Consider the following 17,527-nt stretch of genomic DNA (forward strand, 5'->3'; position numbering starts at 1 on the left):
CTCGGGTAAACTTAAATGACGATGATGAGGTTGCTGGGGGAAACCTAAATGACGAAGATAATTACGATGATAACTACATACGTGAGCCGACAGTTTCGTATTAACAGATAATATATGACACCGTATGTTTTGTTTAAGTTATTATTATTTTTTTTGTACATTATTTAATAAATAGCTTAAAACTGTTTCAGAATTTTGAGTCCCGCAATGAGTGGGAGGAATGGGCCATGGAGCGTTTTTAGAGGACTGTGACGCACAGGGGCGGGCGACCAAGTACGTAGGACAAGATATGCCATGGAGCCGATGCTTCAGTGTGGCTCTATCAGCGCACCGGGAGTTGACACTAGAGGTTTACTCCACGCTACACGTTAGGTACTTTTATTTTTTTTATTATATTATATTATATTATATTATATTATATTATATTATATTATATTATATTATATTATATTATATTATATTATATTATATTATATTATATTATATTATTTCAGGTCGCGCACGTCGGGTTCGGCGGTAATTCGGATGAGGGTGGTAGATGCCGATATGACACGTGCGGAGATTTAATTCCGCATGTTCGGGCACGATATCCACCTCTCCATGGAGGAGTTTGCTGTGGCTCTCGGCCTATACCCGGAGGCGGGTGTACGCCTACCCATTTACACGAAGAGCATACACCAGTTGCTGGACGACGACCTACTGGGCTGGTGGAGTGCGATCAGCGACGAGTCGTTTGGGGTCGGGGATAAGGCCACGAAGGCGAAGGTCTCCGCCATTAGTGACCCGCTACACAGGAACGTTCCCAATGCGTATTGATAATATTGTATTGTATTGTATTGTATTAAGTTAACTTATATCCATATTATACAGGTGTGTACATAGACTAATTACGACGTTTATTATGGGTCGTAGTCAGGGTGCGGAGCACTGCAGCCTCCGTGACTTGCTTTTTAGGTGTCTGCTGATGGGTACGACCTACAACCTCGCTAGGGGGTTTGCAGACTATTTTGACGGGTATTACCACAGGCAGGCGCGAGGGTCTTTGATGGGCTCATTAGTTCACCAATGTTGTCATGATGAGTTTTAATTCTAGTAGTGTATATCTTGTCAACTTTCTTATATATTCTGGTGTCTAAGGCATAGGTTTTCTCTAATTAATGTGGCATTATGAGTTCTATAGCTTTCTACTTTGTCTATACAAGCTTGAGAACATAGATGTTTGTGTACCTTGGGAGTGTTAGGAGTGCTTTGGTTTCCTCCTGGAGTAGAGCTTGAAAAGGCTTGATCTTCACTTGTGAATGACATTCCAGCAAACGAGTTCATTAGTTCACAAAATTGACCCTCCTAATCTTGCTCATGTGCTTTATCAGACTGTGTGATCAGGGCCCTAGAGTTTGAACTTGAGTTCCCTTTAGCCGAATTTCCTTGACCGATTCATGGAACTCGTTAACCCGAAGAGCCGCTTTGACCCATTGGTCTCTTGTGATTCTTCTTTCCACTTTCACTGTCAGAGATTTTATTGATCTTAACCTCGTTGGTAGTCTGTACTGGGTTGGTGCATTCTCTAGCTACGTGACCCTTTTCATTGCAGTTGTAGCAACGGATTTGATCCTTATCAACTCCAATACTGTTATTGTTGGTGACTTTGAAGCTGTTCTTGCGATATTTCTTCATGAAGTGGTTGCCCTGTGAACCGCGATATTTCTTCATGAAGTGGTTGCCCTGTGAACCGTCATGGCCATATGATACCTAATGTCCATCTTCTCAAGATCCTTTTCATTAATATCAGGGATGTCTTCTTGCTGAAAGGATGTAACAGGTTTCCTTGCATCAGTTCTTCATGGCTAGTCATAAAAGCAGGGAAGAGTGCGGTGTGGTTGTCATCAACTTGTGTGGGATGACTTGAGCTGCTGGGCTTGCTGTTCGCAGACTTGGTTATTCCCTAAGCTTTGAGAGCTTGTTCAATGGCTTTGTTAACGACATCTTGAAATGAGCTTGAATTTGATGAAAGAGGCTGACTCACAGATGTCTTAAATGCACTGCTATTTCCTAATTGAGCATGATAAAATTTTACACCATCAACGGGATGAACTGTTGGGTGTGTGTGACATTCGTTGATTTTCTATTCATATTTGTATTTGTTAACCCAACCCATTGGGTCGTTTCAATGTACTACATTATTATTCATCATAAATAAAGTATTCCCGACATTTAATGTTCGACGTTCGTTCATTTATTACTATGTTCAGTTTATTTATGAAATCCCGAACTTTATCGTTTATAGAACTTGACGTATTAAACACGTAATTATCCAAAATTCATAAGTACACAACGTTCGAGGTTTAAAGTGAAAAATTTATTAATTAAAACTGATTTAAAGAAACTAGAAAGTATAAGGGCATAAAGTGTAAATTCTATTTAAAATATAACATAATAAGTAAACCAACCTAACCCTGCCCTTGTGACCCCGTTTTTCCGGCCACCGTCGCAGGTGGCAGCGCCGGAGATCCCAAACACCCCTCAATCCATAATTTTAGTTTAACGCGTTTTGTCGTCAATTAACATCGATATCTATCATATTAATTATATTATAACAACCTGTAGCCGCTAATCAAACCCGAAATCTTCACCGGAAATCGTGCTAATCAAATCATTGCAATTAACGCGGATACGCTCCTCTAACTAGTATAAAGACGGACCTTGGACTGAGCTAAACTCGCTCACACCTCTCAATCACTCTCATTTTCTTTAATTTGGCAGTAATCCACCGCCAAGTCACCGGCCCCGGCGAGTTCGTCTTCTCTGTCGAAACAACACATTAATGGGTAATTATTATATGCATTATGTTAGTATTGATCAAATAAGTAAAACCCCTAACACCAACTAATCAATTATAGAACAGAAACCTGGAATTGAAACTTGGGTTCTTGAGGTGGAGGATGAACCTAAGTTAATATGTTTATATCACTGTTCTCATTCTAAAAATCAGATTATCATTTGGCTCAACTGGTTAACTCCTTGGCCTTGTAAACAACAGACCTGGGTTCAAAACCCGGGTCAAGCTTTTCTTTTTGTAAACTGTTATTATTAATACATAATATAACCTCAAAACTAATTATATATTTATATATATAGGCTAAGTATAAAATGAAAACCTACTTGAGTTGTGAAACTCTAGAAACTCATTCTCAACCATATGTTTTTAATTAATGTTTAAATCTTGTGGTCCAAAATTAAAGTGAATAAAAAATATAAATATAAATATAACTTTTTCTCTCTCCTGAAAACATATATTAAAATTAGTAAAAAAATGTTAAAAAATAGCAAAACATTTTTTTTGATGTTTCGATGTTTTGTATTAAATGTTGCAACATATATTACATGTAACAAAAAAAAAATGATGTTACATAGGGTTTTCGCGGGTTTTCACAACTCAAATGGGTTTTCATTTTAAACTTACCCTATATATATATATATATAAACCATAACCTAAACGAATGTCATTTCTGGATCAACTGGATAGAACACTAGCCTTGTAACACATAGACCCGGGTTCAAAACCCGGGTCAGACACTATTTTTTTATATATAAGTTATTTAATTTATTATTCTTTACTAGTTAATTTTTAATCATTTAAAAATCATAAATAAATCATAAAAACCTTTTTAAATTAAATAAAAATTATCTAAATTAAATATAAAATATATCTCACCATTTCACTTTTAGAAACCGAATTTTTTGTTTTCGTAAACTATAATTAAAAATTGTTTATTAATCTTAAACGCAAACTTTATTTCACTAAAAATAATTTCGCTAAAACAATAAATATAATTTCGATTTGTAAACATTAGTTCAAGTCTTTCGAATCTATGAACTTCATATCCTTGCCGTTAAAATACTTATATCGTAACAATAACCAAAGATTTCCGTTCAAGAATGAGTATTAATATATTAATCAAAAGTCATAAAATTAATAAATTATTAACTAACTCTCAAGTTTATACAATAAATGCCCCCGTAAGATTTTCGATTAAGTCTCGTATTTATCTATCATAGTTGGTGTGGATCGCCCATTTCGGATTTTGTGACTCTTTCGGTTCTTTTGCCATTATCAATCTTTTCGACGCATTCGGATTTCCTTTTTACCTCAATTTATAAGGTGAGTTTTTCACAACCACTTTTTAATTGTTTTCGTATTTTGGGGCAGCATATTTATCTATTACAAAATTCAAAGTATTCTGATTTCAATTACAAACTACAATTCACTATATGGACTTGTGTGTTAGTTGATTTATTTGCTCGAATGTACTTGCACGTTGTAGCCTCATTAAGTATGATCATACGCCCCCTTTGCATTCAGGTCCATTGTACCGAGTGGAAAAGGGCGTCATTATCCGTGTACGTTGGTTGTTACCAATTGAAAAGTACCTTACTTGTGTGATTACCCGAGTACGTTGGTTAATACCAGCCGGAAAGGACTTTACTTGCTCGTTTATCACCTGTCCATAAATTATATGATTTTTATTTTTGTGTATAAAATTGTAGGGACTCACCAGCTATATCTATAGCTGATCGTATTTTATACATATGTTACAAGTACCGTGATTTGAGGATGAAGTATTGGAAGACACTTAGTTTGTTTTGGGTATTCAAATAAACAGATTATTATTATAATTGTTTATCATTCATTTGGATGTACTTGTTTACTTTGTAACTTGTGTTACATGATGTTTCAAATGAATTAATGTTATTATTGTCACCAAATAGGGTCACGTGTGTTTGAACAATCTATACGTCACACTCGAGCGTTTCCGCTTAAGCCGGAGTGTTACAGATTGGTATCAGAGCCGTGGCTATAAGATAGACATTAGACGTAGTGTTCTAGTTTAACTATAACTTAATTATTTAATTATCTAGGTTGCATGATTATAAAATTATGTGGGCCTTTACTCGATTGTTCAAATGCACTTATTACTATTGTACTACTTATTTCGTTTATGCCTCATGTACACAAAGCACACACAAGTCTAAGGCTTAGGCCTAAAAGCAAAGATCTTCAAAAAAACGTTCAAATCAATTTTTACTGTGGTTTTCCGATAATTTCTCTGCATAAAAATGATTCGTCGTGGTGGGTATGTAGTAAGTGGAAGGGGGACGAACTTGTTTCCCGAACTCTTGACACCAAGGTTCATGAAATCTAAGGATAGCAATGCTCATATATCCAATCAGACGCCGGACCCGGTTGCTTACCTAGAGAGTTCAGGAAGGGCATGAAACTTATTAGGCCAAAATGTACAAGGCCGGCTCTTGGGTGGTGCAACCCGGACAACTGGCCGGGGCACAATATTTTTTATATATATTATTGTATATATATATATATTTAAATTATTTTTTATAGAATAAGAATAAATATTAATCCCCTTATTACATATTGGGCCCAATTTTTGTGTTACCATAATCCTTTGTGGTATTGGGCCCAAATTAATTAAAAAAATAAAAAAAAATGATATTAACTATAAACAGATGACCTACCTGGTTGTGAAGAAGGGAAGACACGGACTCACGGGGAGGACGATGGGAGACACTCAGACATGGAGTCATGAAGTGACCGGAGACTGGTGAGGCGGTGAAGGACGAACGGAGGAGTGACGGAGGGACGGGGTCTTGAAGAGGCAGAAGAGTTGTACTTGAAGGTAGGTAGGTATACAGTAATGACCTAAACAATTATCTGGCCTTTTATTAAAATATTAAAAAAATCATTCAATCAATATATTATATATTTTATAAATATTTTGCTGTAAAAGTTGAAGGTAGGTAGGCATGCTGCTTTGGCTGTAAAGTCTTCGGTATTGATTATTGAATTATATAACTAATATGGTCTATTATTTATTAGTTATTTAGTTATATAATATATTGATTGAATGATTTCTTTAATATTTTAGTATAGATATGTTAGATTTATATGTATATAAGTACAATTGTACAATTGTGTATTATATTATTATATATAATGTATAATTGAATATAATTAATAATTTTGTTTTGAAATATCAAATAATAGGAATATTGTAACGCTCGTTAATTCCGGTTTCAAGAATTAAGAATTGTAGAGTATGTCTCGGAATCTATCCGACGTTCCTCAGAAGCCTTTACATCATCCCGGTACGTCTCATCGCTCAACATTTCTCCCAAGTTGCATTATTATTATTTTCTGGGGGCTAGAATGATAAAGTTTTATGATATAACACTAAATAAAAAAACCTAAACCCTAGTTCAGCTGCAGGGGTGATCGGCAGGTTCCAGCCCCTCTCCCCTTTCATTGCTTCGACTTTTTGATCGATTCCAAGCTCCTAGAAGTAGTTCAAGGTATGTACTACAAGCCCCAACACTCTTTTTGTTCACCCCTAATCGTTTTGATGCTCAATTTTGCCAAAACTTTTCGTTGGACAAATTTTCCGCCAAGGTGTAATTGACCCACTTCCCGTGGATAAAAATTAGAGTTTCCGATGTAGAAAGATCCCCAGGTAAGGCATTTACATCATATTAAAATTTCGTGGTCATTGGAGGTGTTTAGGTCGGTCAATCGATTTTAGTTCGAAAACTAGGGTTTATCGGGTGTAGAATTGCAAACTGTTGAGTTTGATGCGTTAATTGATCGGGTGAAGGACCGAATCAGTTTGTACAGCCCTAGGGGGGGGTTTAAGGGCTGTGGAAAAATTATTTTTTTGATGCTCGGGACTGTTGTGGTTAGTGCTTCGTCAATCGAGTCGGCGGTGCGCAAATTTTCGTTTAAACATTAAAGTAAGAGTTGTAAAAAGGAACCGTCAACCCTATCAACTCGGGTGACATAATCTTGATGAAAGAAAAGATCTAAAATGGAATTTGGTCCATTCGGGGCTGATTCATTTAACAAATGGTTTTAAGGTTTATAACACGCGCATTCGACCCGATTTGATTATCCTTGGGCCTTGGGCCAAGTGTTGGGCCAAGTGTTGGGCCTTGGGCCAAGTTGTTGGGCCTTGGGCCAAGTAGTTGGTTGGGCCTTGGGCCAAGTTGTTGGGCCTTGGGTCAAAGAGTTGGGCTTGAACAGCCCATTAGACGAGAACGGTCTAGTTTAGTAACGTGTTGTGTATAATTTACAGGCCCTTGCTTGTGATTGTGCACTTAGGGATTTCCTAGCTCGTTGCAGGTGTTCGATTGATTTCAGGTGAGTTCATGATGCCTTTTTTACTCTTTTTAATTTTGGGCTAGCATGCACACCTAAGTGTTTTCTTACGTGATGAAATGTTTTTAAACGAATTTATATAGGCTTTCTAGCATATGGTAGGCCTTGGGATATTAAATATATATATATATATATATATATATATATACATTATTGCTTGGCCTATATTTGGCGATGTTGTAGTCGTTTCGACTACTGATGTTGTGTATGCCTACTTTGTGTTTGCATGCACTGATGTTACGTATTTGGGTTGTACGTTTGCTCGACCCTGATATTATACGTGGATGTTATATATACATACTGTGATATATATAGAGATGTAATTGAAAGGATGTTTACATATACATTTTGTATATGTATGTATGTGGATGTTTAGTTTTTGGTAAAGATGATTGGATGGATGCACCCTTTTACTTTTTAAAACTTTTGGTTTGACTATCTTAACTATTACTACTGATGTTATTTACTTAAAACTTGAACTCACTCAGCTCAAGCTTACTTTGTGTGCATGTTATTGTGAGTTTTAGGTTAGGAAGAGGATGCCTTATCGCTTGGACGTGCACGAAGCTACTTGGACAGTGAAGGGCATACGGGAAGTGAAGTTTTATTATTAAACATTTATTTTTAAAAGTTTTTATTTAAAGATAACTATGTTGATTTTGGGCAAAATTCCCGGGTTTTGGGAACTTATTTTATTATTTATGTTTTCCGCTGAATTATACTCTGAGATGTTGGTTTTAATGAAAAGAATTGTTTTTAAGTTTAATTATTTACAAGTGTTGTGAATGATTACCAACTGTGGGGTTCCCGGGGTTCGGGGCCTTACAAGTTGGTATCATAGCCATGGTTCGAGGGATCCGAGCATCCCCGAATGCTTGGACTCAAACTGTAAGAAAAGAGACCAGTATGCCCCCCGCAAGTAGCTGCACGCCAAGAGGTAACTTTTAATTATTTAGTCATTCCTTTAAATTTAAAAGTTCACGGTATGTGATTAACTGTTTAAGTGTTAGATGGAAGGCTAACGAGGTTAGGGACAGGGGGTGGTTAGGACGGGCGGGTAAAGTAAACGACTAATTACACTTGATCAACATCATTAGCAGTTTACCCTTACCTTACAGGTTCTAATTCCCACTTGTAGTTGACCGTGTCTTCCTATTCTTGGGCGGCGGTAAATTTAATCAACGTCATTAGCAGTTTACCCTTACCTTACGGTAAGCGGCCTGGGGGAAGCAAATTTAATCCGTCTGAGAAAAGGGTAAAGACTGAGACTTCTGAGTTCAAAAGGGGTGTGGAGTTTGGTAATTGCAAGAAGTGCGGGAAGCCGCACAAAGGGGAATGTAGGATTGGGTCTGGCACTTGTTTTCGTTGTGATATGGTAGGACACCCTCATTTCGAGTGTCTGGCATTTACCTGTTTCTGCTGTAAGGGTTCGGGTCACTTGGCATCAAACTGTCCTTCCAGTAAGGCGGGGGGGTCCGGGCAGGGGACTTCCTCGAGGGGGAAGATGGATGAGAAGCCGAAGGCCAGGGCGAGGGCCTTCAACATCTCCAAGAAGGAAGCAAAAGAGGATGCAGATGTCGTTTCAGGTACTTTTTCCTTATTTAGCTTTCATTCCACCGTTATAATTTCTTGTTCCTTCGAAATCGTATGTGTTGACCATGTAGCTAAGTAGTAGTATAATATCGTCCCAGGTACTTTCCTACTTGATGAGTTTCATGCATCAGTTCTATTTGATTCGGGCGCCAGTAGGAGTTTTGTGTCTACCGCTTTTTGTTCCTTGTTGAATAAACCACCCGAGCGCGTAGTCGATGTGTTTGAGGTTGAGGTTGCCGTAGGAAAATCCGTGTCCATGTCTAGGGCTATTCAGGGTTGTTCCATCGAGTTGTCTGGTTATAGATTTCCGGTGCGATTGTATTTGATGCTGCTTGGTTGTTTCGATGTGGTGCTTGGGATGGATTGGCTCGCGAATGTTGATGCTCAGATCATTTGTGGTCAGAAACTCGTTCGCCTAAGGGCCCCGGATGGGACTCGAATTACAGTCTTCGGTGATCGGAATGTTGCGACGCCACATATTACATCCATGCTTAAGGCGGGAAAGTTGATGCAGCGGGGGTGCGGGACGTATTTGGCGTATGCTATGAATGTGAATACCGAGGTGGCTACCGTCGGTGATGTTCCTATTGTTCGGGATTTCCCGGATGTATTTCCAGATGATTTTTCAGATGTGCCGCCGGATCGCGAGGTCGAGTTCCAGATACACCTTGTACCGGGCGCTAAGCCCGTTGCCCGAGCTCCCTACCACCTAGCGCCGAATGAAATGAAGGAACTTATGGCTCAGTTGGAAGACTTACTCGATAAGGGCTTTATTTGACCGAGCATCTCGCCTTGGGGTGCCCCGGCCTTGTTCTTTAAGAAGAAGGAGGGTAGCATGCGAATGTGCATTGACTACCGTGAGTTGAATAAGCTCACTGTTAAAAATCGGTACCCGCTCCCGAGGATCGACGACTTATTCGATCAACTCCAAGGGGCTAATTGGTTCTCGAAGATCGACCTTAGGTCTGGGTATCATCAGCTGAAGATTCGGTGGGAAGATATTCCTAAGATTGCCTTCCACACTCGTTATGGACATTACGAATTTTTGGTGATGTCTTTCGGTTTGACCAACACACCGGCTGTGTTCATGGATCTTATGAACCGGGAGTGTAGACCGATGCTCGATCGTTCGGTTATTGTGTTCATCGACGACATTCTTGTGTACTCTAAAAGTGAATCCGATCACGCCGGTCATCTTAGGGAAGTGTTGGAGGCTCTGCGGAAGAACAAATTGTATGTGAAATTTTCTAAGTGTTCCTTCTGGTTACGTGAGGTTCAGTTCTTGGGCATGTTATTAACCCGAGTGGTATTTTGGTTGACCCTGCAAAGGGGGAAGCCGTGAATGAATGGGAGTCTCCTAAGTCTCCAACTGAAATCCGTAGTTTTCTGGGTTTGACGGGGTATTACCGCCGCTTTATTCCCGATTTTTCAAAAATTGCTTCATCTCTGACCAAGCTGACTAAGAAGAGTGTTAAGTTTGTTTGGGGTACGGAACAGGAGGAGGCTTTTCTCGAGTTGAAGAACAGATTGACGCATGCCCCGATCTTAGCTTTACCTAATGGCAACGATGATTAGGTGGTGTATTCTGATGCCTCTTCTCAGGGGCTTGGGTGTGTTTTGATGCAGCGAGGTCGAGTCATCGCTTATGCCTTACGGCAGTTGAAGCCTCATGAGGCGAATTATCCTACCCACGATTTGGAGCTAGCGGCGGTGGTGTTTGCGCTTAAGTTGTGGAGAAATTATTTGTACGGTGTTCCTTGCATTATTTATACCAACCATAAGAGTTTAAAATACTTCTTTGAGCAAAAGGAACTGAATATGCGCCAACGACGATGGTTGGACTTGATTAAGGATTATGATTTGGATATTATGTACCACCCCGGTAAGGCTAACGTGGTGGCCGACGCGTTGAGCCGGAAGGAGAGACCGAAGCCTATTCGTGTGAAATCCTACCAACTTATTCTCAAACCCAACATTTTGAAACAAATAGCCAACGTCCAGAATGAAGCGTTGCAGGTGGAATGGATTATGTCAAAACGTGTTTGGGGTCAGGAGAAATTGTTGGAACACGTCGGTGACGGGGTGAAGTATAAAGATGGTCGTTTATTGGTACCAAGGTATGGGGGATTCAGAGATAAAATTTTGGATGAGGCACACAAGTTGCGCTATTCTATTCACCCGGGCGCGACCAAGATGTACCAAGAATTGAAGAAAAATTATTGGTGGCCTGCGATGAAATTTGAGGTGGCTCAGTACCTAAGTAAGTGTTTGACGTGTCTACAAGTTAAGGCCGAGCATCAGAAGCCATTTGGGAAACTTCAGCCATTGAAAATACCTGAGTGGAAATGGGAGCATCTTATTATGGATTTCGTGACTAAACTGCCTCGTACTCCTAGGGGTAATTATGACACCATTTGGGTAATTGTGGATAGATTGACCAAGAGCGCCCATTTCTTGCCGATTCGAGAGACTTTTAATTCTGAGCAGCTGGCCGATGTGTTTATTCGTGAGATCGTCTCTAGGCACGGGGTGCCGGTATCTATTGTTTCGGATAGGGATATGCGTTTCACCTCCAAGTTTTGGAAAAGGTTTCACGAGGTGATGGGCACCAAACTCCTCATTAGTACTGGTTATCACCCGCAGACGGATGGTCAGTCCGAGAGGACCATTCAGACTCTCGAGGATATGTTGCGGGCTTGTGTTATAGATTTTGGTGGTAGTTGGGACCGACACTTACCGTTGGTGGAGTTTTCGTATAATAACAGTTATCACGCCACTATTAGGATGCCACCGTTTGAGATGTTGTATGGTAGGAGGTGTAGGACTCCAGTCTGTTGGGGTTCCATTGGTCAAAAGCAGTTGGGTAGTTTAGAGGTGGTCGAGGCTACGACTGAGATACTCGACAAGATTAAAGCATTTATGAAGGCCGCACAGGATCGTCAAAAGTCTTATGCAGATAAAAGGCGAAGGCCTATTGTGTTTGAGGCTGGGGATCGGGTTATGTTAAAAGTTTCTCCCTGGAAGGGCATTATTCATTTTCGTAAGAGGGGGAAGCTCAGTCCGAGGTTTATTGGCCCGTTCCGTATATTGGCCCGAGTCGGTGAGGTAGCATATAGGCTGGAATTGCCCGAGGAGCTTGCGGGGATTCATCCTACTTTTCACGTGTCCCATCTGAGGAAATTCCTGGCGGATGAAGAGGCCCATGTGCCTCTTGATGATATCGAACTCGATAGTAAGCTGAGCTACGTTGAGCAACCGATTTCTATTCTTGACCGTCCGGAGAGGCGTTTGAGAATTAAGGTGGTTAGATAGGTAAAGGTGTAGTGGAAACACCATAGGGGTTCCGAGGCCACTTGGTAGTCCGAAGGCGATATGATGAAGCATTATCCGCAGCTGTTCCTGTCGCATCGGGATTCGGGACGAATCCCATTGTAAGGGGGGTGGACTTGTAACGCCCGTTAATTCCGGTTTCAAGAATTATGGATTGTAGAGTATGTATAATTCTCGGGATCTATCCGACGTTCCTCAGAAGCCTTTACGTCATCCCGGTATGTCTCATCGCTCAACATTTTTCCCAAGTTGCATTATTATTATTTTCTGGGGGCTAGAATGAAAAAGTTTTATGATATAACACTAAACAAAAAAACCTAAACCCTAGTTCAGCTGCAGTGGCGATCGGCAGGTTCCAGCCCCTCCCCCCTTTCATTGCTTCGACTTTTTGATCGATTCCAAGCTCCTAGAAGTAGTTCAAGGTATGTACTACAAGCCCCAACACTCTTTTTGTTCACCCCTAATCGTTTTGATACTCAATTTTGCCAAAACTTTTCGTTGGATAGATTTTCGGCCAAGGTGTAATTGACCTACTTCCCATGGATAAAAGTTAGAGTTTCTGGTGTAGAAAGATCCCCAGGCATGGCGTTTAAATCATATTAAAATTTCGTGGTCATTGGAGGTGTTTAGGTCGGTCAATCGATTTTAGTTCGAAAACTAGGGTTTATCGGGTGTAGAATTGCAAATTGTTGAGTTTGATGTGTTAATTGATCGGGTGACCAACCGAATCAGTTTGTACAGCCCTATGGGAGTTTAAGGGCTGTGGAAAAATTAATTTTTTGATGCTCGGGGCTGTAGTGGTTAGTGCTTCGTCAATCGAGTCGGCGGTGAGCGAATTTTCTTTTAAACGTTAAAGTAAGAGTTGTAAAAAGGAACCGTCAACCCTATCAACTCGGGTGACATAATCTTGATGAATGAAAAGATCTAAAATGGAATTTGGTTCATTCGGGCTGATTCGTTTAACAAATGGTTTTAAGGTTTATTACACGCGCATTCGACCCGATTTGATTATCCTTGGGCCTTGGGCCAAGTTGTTGTGCCTTGGGCCAAGTGTTGGGCCTTGGGCCAAGTTGTTGGGCCTTGGGCCCAAGAGTTGGGCTTGAATGGCCCATTAGGCAAGAGTGTTCTTACAGTCTAGTTTAGTAACGTGTTGTGTATAATTTACAGGCCCTTGCTTGTGATTGTGCACTTAGGGATTTCATAGCTCGTTGCAGGTGTTCGATTGATTTCAGGTGAGTTAATGATGCCCTTTTTACTCTTTTTTACTTTTGGGCTAGCATGCACACCTAAGTGTTTTCTTACATGATGAAATGTTTTTAAACGAATTTATATAGGCTTGCTAGTATGTGGTAGGCCTTGGGATGTTAAATATATATATATATATATATGTATATATACATTATTGCTTGGCCTATATTTGGCGATGTTGTAGTCGTTTCGACTACTGATGTTGTGTATGCCTACTTTGTGTTTGCATGCACTGATGTTACGTGTTTGGGTTGTACGTTTGCTCGACCCTGATGTTATACGTGGATGTTATATATACATACTGTGATATATATAGAGATGTAATTGAAAGGATGTTTACATATACATTTTGTATATATATGTATGAGGATGTTTAGTTTTCGGTAATGATGATTGGATGGATGCACCCTTTTACTTTTTAAAACTTTTGGTTTGACTCTCTTAACTATTACTACTTATGTTATTTACTTAAAACTTGAACTCACTCAGCTCAAGGTGACTTTGTGTGCATGTTAGTGTGAGTTTCAGGTTAGGAGGAGGATGCCTTATCGCTTGGACGTGTACGAAGCTACTTGGACGGTGAAGGGCATACGGGAATTGAAGTTTTATTATTAAACTTTTATTTTTAAAAGTTTTTATTTAAAGATAACTATGTTGATTTTGGGCAAAATTCCCGGGTTTTGGGAACTTATTTTATTATTTATGTTTTCCGCTAAATTATACTCTGAGATGTTGTTTTTAATGGAAAGAATTGTTTTTAAGTTTAATTATTTTACAAGTGTTCTGAACGATTACCAACTGTGGGGTTCCCGGGGTTTGGGGCCTTACAAATATGCCTTCTCAACAATTATCCGGTGCTCAAAAGCGTAAAAAAAGAAAATGAGATGATGCAATAAAAAAGTCTCAAGCCGGTGCTATGCATAAATTTATACAAAAATCGGCAGTTGAAAAGCCTATTGAAGAGCAAGAAAATGCTAATGAACAAGATCATGTGGAAGTAGTACTTGAAGAGCCGGAAGAGGAAGAGCATGTTGAGGCTAATATAAATGAGGAGCTTGTCAAGCATAACCATGTTGATATATTTGATCCAAGAAGGTGGGAAGGACTTAATTCTGATGAGATTAAACTTTTGGTTGAGAAAGGTCCTAAAAGAGATAATAATATAGTACATGGTCCGTATGATAAGCATAAAAGATGATTTTCATCAGCTTTATATACAAGAACTTCATCAAATTTGGCTAGTATATTCGATAGAGGTAGATAAGATATTTTGTTTTTGTTGTAAAGTGTTTAGAAAAGGGCTCCCGAATTGGATGCGGAAGGTTATAATAATTGGCACCATGCTTTCACTAGTGTCAATAACCACGAAGTTTCCTTGGATCATCTCACAAATATGAATAGTTGGTTTGATATGCGTAAAAGATAAAAGTTGAACGAAACAATTGATAAAACTCAGTACGAGCAATTCAAGAAAGAAAGATACTATTGGATACAAGTCCTTTTAAGAATCGTTGCATTAGTCAAGTTTCTTGCTAAAAATAATTTAACATTTCGTGGAACAAAAGAAAAGCTGTATCAAAAAGGTAATGGTAATTTTTTTTTACTTCAGTCAAATTGTAACTAATTGTACTTCTTATTTGAATTTGTTTTTAATAGGTAATGAAAATTTCTTGGGTCTTGTTGAAATGTTGCAACAGTTTGACCCGGTTAACAAAGGGCATGTCCGGCGGATCATATATGATGAGGTTCATATTCATTATCTTGGACATAACATCTAAAACGAGTTAATTTTTAATATAGCTCAAGAAATTGAAAAAGAAATCATAAATCAGATATAGGAAGCAAAGTATTATTCTATCATATTGGATTGCACTCCAGATTCAACTCACCAGGAACATATGACTATAATTGTGAGGTATTTAAAGTTCTCTTCTAATTCGGTTACTGTTGAGGAGTCCTTTTTAGGGTTTTTGGATGTTAATGATACCATGGGGAAAAGGTTATTTGATATTACAGTTGAGGAGTTAAAGTCTCTTGGTTTAGAACTGGATGATATGCATGGTCAAGGTTATGACAATGGAGCTTTTTAGGGTTTTTGGATGTTAATGATACCATGGGGAAAAGGTTATTTGATATTACAGTTGAGGAGTTAAAGTCTCTTGGTTTAGAACTGGATGATATGCATGGTCAAGGTTATGACAATGGAGCAAACATGAAAGGAAAACACTAAGGAGTGCAAATGAGATTTTTAAATGAAAATCCTAGAGCATTTTACACTCCTTGTGGTTGCCATTCTCTTAATATTATATTATATGATATGGCTACCATTTCTACTAAAGGAAAGAGTTTTTTGGAAAGATCCAACGTATGTATATTATCTTTGTAAATTCTAATAATTGATGGCAAAATTTGAAAGATAATGTTAAATCTTGGAGTCTAAAGTCTTTGTCTCAAACGCGTTGGGAAAGTCGTGTAGAAAGTGTTAAAGCTATTAAATTGCAACTTGCTGATGTACGAGAGGCTTTACTTGAAGTTGGAGAAAAAATGGTGATCTTGCAATTGCAGATGAAGCAACTACAATAGCAGAAAATATTGGTTTTGACTTTTTGGTATCAATTATCATCTGGTATGAAGTGTTAGACAAGGTGAATATAGTGAGGAAAAGGGTTACAATCGAAATATATGCACCAAGAGATTGCTATTAAAGAAATAAAGAGATTGATTGACTTCTTCAAGGAATTTAGAGAAAATGGTTTTTCAAAATCAATAGACGAAGCAGAGAAGATTGCTTTTGAAATGGGAATCGACCTGATATTTGCACAAAAACGTGTAATTAAAAGGAAAAAACAAAGTGATAATTGTTCAAGTAGCCAAGAAGCTTCATTTGCTCCTCAAGAGAATTTTAGAGTAAATTATTTTTTATATATTATTGATCAAGCTATTACTTCTCTTGAGACAAGATTTGATCAATTCAAAAATTTTGAGAAATTATTTGGATTTTTGTTTCCACAAAACTTGAGGGGAAATGAAGATGAAGATATTAAGTTATCCTGTAATTTTCTTGAAAATGCACTAGAGTTTGAAGGAAGATCGGATATTGATGGCGAGGAGCTTTATATGGAGTTAAGCTCATTAGACATATTATATACCATGGAATTTAGTAGCCCTATTGAAGTTTTGAAGCATTTGAAGGAGACCCAAGAAAATTTCCCAAATGCAAGGATTGCATATAGAAGAATATTGTTAACTATTCCAGTCACAGTGGCATCCGCAGAAAGAAGTTTTTCAAAGTTGAGGTTATTAAAATCTTATTTACGATCCACAATGTCCCAAGAAAGACTTAATGGATTGGCGATGAAAGCCATCGAGAGCGAAATCTTAGATAGTATAAACCGCGAAGAGGTGATCAAACAGTTTACTGTCAAGAATGCTAGGAGAGCTTCATGAATAATCGGTTAGAGCTTAGCTACTATTGTATTTGAGTTTATTACTATATATTTGCTATTTTTATTGTTATAACGTTAATGTCATTTAAAAAACTATCTTATGTATTTCGTTACTTGTTAGGGCCTTTGGGCCTTTTTTTTAAAGTTCGGCCCAGGTATTTGAATTCTCGGAGACGGCCCTAAAAACGTACCACACCAAATGCCATACGAGTCACCACTTTATGTTTTCAACCGTGATCATGTCCTCTTTGTGATAAGGATATGGTTTCACTCCTTAGGATGTCACACAAGTCATGGTGGTTCATGCAACGTGTGACTCCGACCCTCAATGTTTTACAATATGTTTTAACCGAAAGTCTGACAAGTCATGGTGATACACGAATACTCAGCTTTTGGTTTGATTTATTTTCAAAATTTTGGTTTTTGTGTTGGAACATAAGAGTCCATGGTGATTCATAAAAATTCTAAGTTCCTCATAACACTTATTATTATTATTATTATTATTATTATTATTATTATTATTATTATTATAATTATTATTATTATAGTTTTCATATTTTAACAAACTTTAACAAAGATTTCTTTTCTTTATATATCATGCAGTATTCGAGACTCGCGATTTTCGTTACCCTTGTTCGCAGAAAGGCTTTCGGGAACCTTAAGCGACGATCATCTGGAACCTCTA

The 17,527-nt window shown here is 38.4% G+C and overlaps 1 protein-coding gene across 1 annotated transcript; it reads left to right on the plus strand.

Annotated features, from left to right (window-relative positions):
- Positions 1 to 16,078: 16,078 nt before the first annotated feature.
- Positions 16,079 to 16,843, plus strand: LOC143628361 (uncharacterized). The gene has a single exon (XM_077097977.1). It carries the CDS (start codon positions 16,079 to 16,081, stop codon positions 16,841 to 16,843), a length of 765 nt encoding a protein of 254 aa, XP_076954092.1.
- The last annotated feature ends 684 nt before the right edge of the window (positions 16,844 to 17,527 follow it).

The sequence above is a fragment of the Bidens hawaiensis genome, unplaced genomic scaffold (genome assembly GCF_021521415.1).
Source record: "Bidens hawaiensis isolate Kalapana, Puna unplaced genomic scaffold, B.hawaiensis_p1.1 tig00004931_1, whole genome shotgun sequence".
Classification (NCBI taxonomy): domain Eukaryota; kingdom Viridiplantae; phylum Streptophyta; class Magnoliopsida; order Asterales; family Asteraceae; genus Bidens; species Bidens hawaiensis.